At 48.8% G+C, this 7,183-nt stretch overlaps 1 protein-coding gene across 1 annotated transcript; it reads left to right on the top strand.

The window, feature by feature from the left end:
- Positions 1-501: 501 nt before the first annotated feature.
- LOC118678375 (putative tubulin-like protein alpha-4B) lies at positions 502-6,423 on the top strand. Its single transcript, XM_036353998.1, is given in 5 exon segments — positions 502-2,242; positions 3,100-3,248; positions 3,518-3,928; positions 3,930-4,198; positions 6,220-6,423. Coding segments are annotated over 5 exon segments (1,029 nt in total). The 5' UTR covers positions 502-2,121; the 3' UTR covers positions 6,299-6,423.
- The last annotated feature ends 760 nt before the right edge of the window (positions 6,424-7,183 follow it).

Genomic DNA, 7,183 nt, shown 5'->3' with positions numbered 1-7,183 from the left:
GCTGGGACCGGGGTGCTACCCAGGGTAGTGGTGTCCGGAGCATGTTGGTCCAGGTCGGGCGCCGGACATGCTCCAGGTTTACACCCGCCTCCCCTCCGCCCCCCGCCCCAGCAAGTGGGAGGTCATGGGGCGCTCATTAAAATGCTGGAGTCGCCCTGACCCAGTGGTTCTCAACCTTCCTAATGCCGCGACCCTTTAATACAGTTCCTCATGTTGTGGTGACCCCCAATTTCATTGTTACAAATTGAACATAATTAAAGCACAGCGATTAATCACAAAAACAATATGTAATTATATATGTGTTTTCCGATGGTCTTAGGCGACCCCTGTGAAAGGGTCGTTGGACACCCTACCCACCCTGGGTTTGGCTCACTGGATAGAGCGTCGGCCTGCGGACTGAAAGGTCCCGGGTTCGATTCTGGTCAAGGGCATGTACCATCCCCAGCAGGGGGTGTGCAGAGGCAGCTGATCCATGTTTCTCTCCCATCAATGTTTCTAACTCTCTATCCCTCTCCCTTCCTCTCTGTAAAAAAATCAATAAAATATATTTTTAAAAAACACACAAACCTGCTGTAGTAAGTCATGCCTGGGGGCCATGGAACCAGTTACTGCGGGAGACATGGTGTGATCACGCTTACCAGCGGCGACTCTTGGGTTTAAATATGTAGACTGTAGTTATAGAGTCGTAATAACTTTTTAATCTTTATTGTTGAAAGTATTACATTGACTCCTTCTAGCCCCCCCCCCCCTTCGCCACCCTATTGTTAGATATGTGATATTTATGTCGGCGAAATTGCTGCAGTGGTTTTTTTCAACATATGGCCTATTCGCTAAAATGTGTTTAAAATGTCAGTGAATTCATAACAGAAACACCTGTTGATTTAGTTATAAGTAAATCTTGGTTAAAAGCATTTTAAAATTAACAATGTGTGAATTTTCACATGACAAACGGACCTGAAATTTTGTCCGTTATATCCGAAGTTTCTTTAAATTGAGGTCCACAAAATTGAGGGTTTATGGTAAAAACTTTCTGTGGTAGTGTGGTGCCAGCCCGTCCCTATAGTTTGGACATATTTTCAGACAATAATGTTGTAAAGCATAGATACTAGTAAGTTTTATTTCTTCCACCAATTCAATGCCACAGGGAGCATTTTGTGCCAAATAGGGTCAACAGAACCAGCAACAAATTTACAAAATGAAACGGTGAGTGCTCCGTTTCACACCCTCTCCATGTTAAATATCGTCTCTTCTCATGAATGTCAGAAAGCTCCTTAATCTGACCACTGCTCCAACACGCCATAGCTACAGCCACATTGCCATGACAGTCCCCTGTGTTCCTTTATGTCTCGACATTGATTTCTTATTCCTACTCATCCTCCAGCCACCTTTTACTTCCTCCTGACAGTCCCTATTATGGTGTTCATTGCCTTACCCAGCCAGTTTCTCCTTGATGTTTCCATTCGATCTACATCCCTGTATATGGGGCATCATCATTGACAGCTTCGATATTCTGTCTCTGACCCTGTCGGAAGGAAGGAGGAGGGTGACAGTGTTCATAAAGTCTGTAGTAGTGTACAGTGATGTCCTAGGCCTTCACATTCACTCACCACTCACTCACTTCCAGGACTGCAAGCTTCATTCAGGATAAGTGCCCTATATAGGTGTACCATTTCTTATATTTTATACTGTATTTTTACTGTACTTTTTTGTGTTTAGATACACAAATACTTAGCATTGTGTTATAATTACCTACAGTATTCAATACAGCAATAGGTTTATAGCCTAAGAGCAGTCGTCTTTGCCATATAATTAGGTGTGTAGTAGGTTTGTGTAAGTGCATGCTATGATGATCAAACAATGACGAGACATTGCCTAATGGTGCATTCCTCAGAATGCATTCCTGTCATTAAGGCATATATGACGCCTAATTTATGGATCAGGTTTTATTTGCATGCCATATAGTGACAATGGCCGTGAGGTGGTGGGGCAGGGGTCTCACATGTATGTTCTGTTTCCCAGCGCGAGTGCATTTCTATCCACGTGGGACAGGCCGGGGTCCAGATCGGCAATGCCTGCTGGGAATTATACTGCCTTGAACATGGCATTCAGCCTGACGGGCAAATGCCGAGTGACAAAACCATTGGCGGTGGGGACGACTCGTTCAACACGTTCTTCAGCGAGACTGGGGCTGGCAAGCATGTGCCCAGAGCAGTGTTTGTGGACCTGGAGCCCACCGTGGTTGGTATGTACTCGGGCAAGCAGGGTGGCTGAGAGAGCCTAGTTAATCCCCAAGGGTTCTCCTTGGAATTCCTCTGCAGAAAGGATGGATGGACACACAGGTAAGCCGTGACCATGTTAGGCGAGAAACTGAAAGGTTAGTGCTTGAAATGTGGGGCTTGGGCTCCCGATTTAGAAAAACCTAACCTACAGAAAAGGCTTTGCCAGGGGTAAGCTGGGCTCATAACAGATTCATTCATTCATGACTGCCTCAGCCCAGGCAGCTGTAGATCCTGCCTGCAGGGCACTTGGCACTCATTCTTTCTTAATGCTGTGCACTCTCTCAGCTGATGCACAAGAGTCTTAACCTGTGTCTCAGACATAGGTAAGTAGAGAACATTCATTTGGTCCCTCCAGATTAGAAGCCTGAGGAGATCTACAAAGACAGACCTGTCAGTGGTCACCCAGAGATGACAGATGTCACCCTAAAGTCTGAGACCAGGCCACACAGGTGCCCTGATAGGACTGCCTGGCAAAAAGCACACTGACCTAGTGACTGTTCAGTATGAATCATTTAAAATTATACCATTTGGTGTGAAAGAAATATGCACTTGTAGTCTTGTGTGCAGGGGTGAGCACTCTGTTCTCTTCTTTGGGAACCGGTCAAGCTGGTATTTGTGCCATGAGTTGAGTTTACCTCCCTAGAGCCATAGATTGCAGATGTGCTCTGTGTATTACATAGAGCCTCCCTGTGATACACTGATGCTATTGACCTACCAGGAACAGCACGTGCTTGGTAGAATTGAACGGTCCCCATGACTGTCCATGCTGCTGAGTTAACAATCATCCTTAAAGGCCATGGCACATGTGTCCTCTTTGTAGATGAAGTGCGCACAGGGACCTACAGGCAGCTCTTCCACCCTGAGCAACTGATCACCGGGAAGGACGATGCAGCCAATAATTACGCCAGAGGCCACTACACCATCGGCAAGGAGATTGTTGACCTGGTCCTGGACCGGATCCGCAAATTGGTAAGAAGGTGCCAGGAAGCCTTCCAGGGTCATTTTGGCAAAACCCAAGGCAGAATCATGAACCCATGGTCCTCCTTCCCGGTGTGGCTGCGATGCATCCATCCGTACATCTGTGTGTCTGCTTTGCCTCCCCTTCAGTGGAATGCATGTTACCTGGGGTGACTGGGATCCATTTAACCTTGTGGAGTCAAAGAGAAGTGACCTAGGCTTGTGGGAGGTTGGCGGTGTGGCTTCGAAAGGCATTGCTCACGGTCTCTGCTTTCTCTCAGGCGGATCTGTGCACGGGGCTGCAGGGCTTCCTCATCTTCCACAGCTTCGGGGGCGGCACCGGCTCTGGGTTTGCATCTCTGCTTATGGAACGGCTCTCGGTCGACTACGGCAAGAAGTCCAAGCTAGAATTTGCCATTTACCCAGCCCCCCAGGTGTCCACGGCCGTGGTGGAGCCCTACAACTCCATCCTGACCACCCACACGACCCTGGAGCATTCCGACTGTGCCTTCATGGTGGACAACGAAGCCATCTATGACATATGTCGGCGCAACCTGGACATTGAGCGGCCCACGTACACCAACCTCAATCGTCTGATTGGGCAGATCGTGTCCTCCATCACGGCCTCCCTGTGCTTTGATGGGGCCCTGAACGTGGACTTGACGGAATTCCAGACCAACCTGGTCCCGTACCCCCGCATCCACTTCCCCCTGGCCACCTACGCCCCAGTCATCTCAGCTGAGAAGGCCTACCATGAGCAGCTGTCCGTGGCTGAGATCACCAACGCCTGCTTTGAGCCTGCCAACCAGATGGTCAAGTGTGACCCTCGCCATGGCAAGTACATGGCCTGCTGCATGTTGTACCGGGGGGATGTGGTCCCGAAAGATGTCAACGCGGCCATTGCCACCATCAAGACCAAGCGCACCATCCAGTTTGTGGATTGGTGCCCAACGGGATTTAAGGTAGGACTGGGTGATAACGAGTGGTTTTACCTTTCAGCATGCAGCAGACCCTGCGAAGGGATGCTGCCCTTGTGGAGAATACCCCGTTCCATGGCAGCTAGGCTCTTGGTCATCAGTTAGTGTACCAGAGTGCTCATTTATCCAGTGGTGTCTTTTGAATTTCCCTCCTGAGTCATCACACTGTTTATCTGTGGCGCAAGAATATTTTTTAATAGAACCTGAAATTTTCTGAAGGGTCTCTGTTCCCCTGTTCAGGTGGTGGAATTAGTGTGGGAAATGTTTATTAGCCTGAGAAATAAGATATTTTTTTCTTATAATAAGAAGTCTCGCCTGCCCGGTTTGGCTCAGTGGATAGAGCGTCAGCCTGCGGACTGAAGGGTCCCGGGTTCGATTCCGGTCAAGGGCATGTACCCTGGTTGCGGGCACATCCCCAGTGGGGAGTGTGCAGGAGGCAGCTGATCGATGTTTCTAACTCTCTATCCCTCTCCCTTCCTCTCTGTAAAAAAATCAATAAAATTTATTTAAAAAAAAAAAAAAGAAGTCTCTGGGCATTTTGGTAATTCATGTTAATATTTGAAATTGGGATATTACTTTTGGTGTCATTAAATCCCACTTGATTCCATAGGTATGTAGAAATTAAACTAAATTTAAATGTCCTATGAAGTGTTTGATTTAGTGAAAAATTACTATGAATATCTTTGTTGGGGAAAAAAAAAGGCAACAGCCTTTTATTTCTCTCACTAAGCCTAGAAATTCTGGCCTGAATTTGCCTAAAACCCCAGTTTGTACCAGCCTTCCATTTGATACAGAGACAAAACCTTGCCGTCGTGTTTCAGCTTTGCTCTGTCCTTGATTACTGAACCCTGTCTACTCTTTCCCTCCGGGATCTGTGTTTCCCTTGCTTCTCATGCTGTCTCCTCTGGCTCAGACCCTCAACTGCTTCTAGTGGGCCTGCTGTGCTGGGTTCTTCTTTTGCAGGACGTCGGGGGGAGGATTTTAGAGTGAGAGAAACATCGATGTGAGATTGGTTGCCTCCCACACATTCTCCAACCAGGGTTCGAACCTGCAACCCGGATATGTGCCCTGACTGGGAATCGAACCCACCACCTTTTGGTGTATGGGATGACGTTCCAACCAACTGAGCCACCCAGCCAGAGCCTGTGCTGTGTTCTTAACTAGGACTTCCTACACTGGGTTCTCTTCCTCTAGTTCAGGGATCAGTGTGGTTGGTGGACAAGTGCCTGACTATGTAAAGTTTAACCTGAATACAGCCACACTCATTCAGGGGCCTATTGTTGTGGCTGCTTTTGTGCTACAAAGACATAATTGAGTGGCTGTGACAGAGTGCATGGCCCATCCAGCATAGAGTACATACTGTCTCACCCTTTATAGACAAAGTTTGCTGACCCTAACTCTAGCTGACCCTGTTTGCATTCTGCTGCCAATACCTCTGGCCCTCTCTCTCCTGAAGCCTGGAATGTCACCCCTCCCTCCTACTTAGCACACACACAGACCACCTGCAGTGGTTCTAGGTCCTCTGGCAGTGTACCTGTCACTCTGCTATACACACACTGATTATTTGGTGGGAAAGCAGGACTATGATCTTCCCTTGCAATACCATCACGGTTGTGTACTAGGTGAGAAAGGCTTCCCCCATGGAGATCAGTTCTCCTCTTGAAGCCTATGGAGAAAGTAACCTATGAAGAATCCAGGACGGTGTCCTTCCTCAGAAGGAAGACAGTTGAATCACCACGGTGCCTATCACATGGCATAGTTGCTGGGCAGCCCCTCAGGCAGCTGGGACTGAGCCAGCGTAGCGGCTCTGGACACTTGTCTTTCCTTGTCTGGAAACCATCACCTTCTTGCCTGGCACAAAGAAGGGCTCAGAGACTGCAGATTGAACTAAGCCTTCTGTCAGGTCGCCAGAGGGTGCCTACCTGCCTTCCGTTTCTGGGAAAGTAGCCACCATTTCTGGGTTTGAAGGAAGCTTCACACAGCGCTTTTTTCCCCTTCTCTGGCAGGTGGGCATCAACTACCAGCCCCCCACCGTCGTCCCTGGAGGAGACCTGGCCAAGGTGCAGCGGGCTGTGTGCATGCTGAGCAACACCACCGCCATCGCCGAGGCCTGGGCCCGCCTGGACCATAAGTTCGATCTCATGTATGCAAAGCGAGCCTTTGTGCACTGGTATGTGGGGGAGGGCATGGAGGAAGGGGAGTTCTCCGAGGCCCGGGAGGACCTGGCAGCTCTGGAGAAAGATTATGAAGAGGTGGGCGTGGATTCCGTGGAAGCTGAGGCTGAAGAAGGGGAAGAATACTGGCTGGGAGCGTGCAGCTGGCGGGTCTACCTCTTCTGTTCTCTCTTGTCACCCCTCAGCTCTACTGGTTTCAAGTTGTTATTAAAGTTTCTGTGTCAAACCTGTCTGCCCACAGGAGTGGATAGCCTGCTGGGCCTGGTCTGGGCTACACGGTGCTGTGCTTTGGGTGGGTGCAGCACTACCCACACCTGTAAGGAGCTACTGCTTACGTGACAGAACTTTGGGGAAACAGTCAATATTTCCAATCCAAGATTTCGAAGCATTAACATTTACTCAAGTCTAGGAAAATTGAGTTAGATTTTTCCATTGAATTTGCCATTTTTCAGGCCTGTCCACTGATGGGACGTGGGGACTAAAGTACAAAAGCTTGGAACTGGAGTTTTAAATATATTTTTACTGGTTTCAGAGAGGCAGGGAGAGGGAGAGATAGAAACATCAGTAATGAGAGAGAATCATTGATCAGCTGCCTTCTGCACGCCCCCCGTTGGGGACGGAGCCCACAACCCGGGCATGTGCCCTAACTGGGAATCGAACTGGGACCTTCTGGTTCATAGGTCGATGCTCAACCATTGAGCAACACCAGCCGGGCAGAACTGGAGTTTTAAAATCTGAAGCCCATGGAAAGGGGGGAGGGTGTCCACAGAATCCCTAAAACTCTGGGTCACATGTG

The sequence above is a fragment of the Myotis myotis genome, unplaced genomic scaffold (genome assembly GCF_014108235.1).
Source record: "Myotis myotis isolate mMyoMyo1 unplaced genomic scaffold, mMyoMyo1.p scaffold_m19_p_20, whole genome shotgun sequence".
NCBI classification, from domain to species: Eukaryota; Metazoa; Chordata; class Mammalia; order Chiroptera; family Vespertilionidae; genus Myotis; species Myotis myotis.
This window is presented reverse-complemented; position numbering and strand designations above follow the sequence as displayed.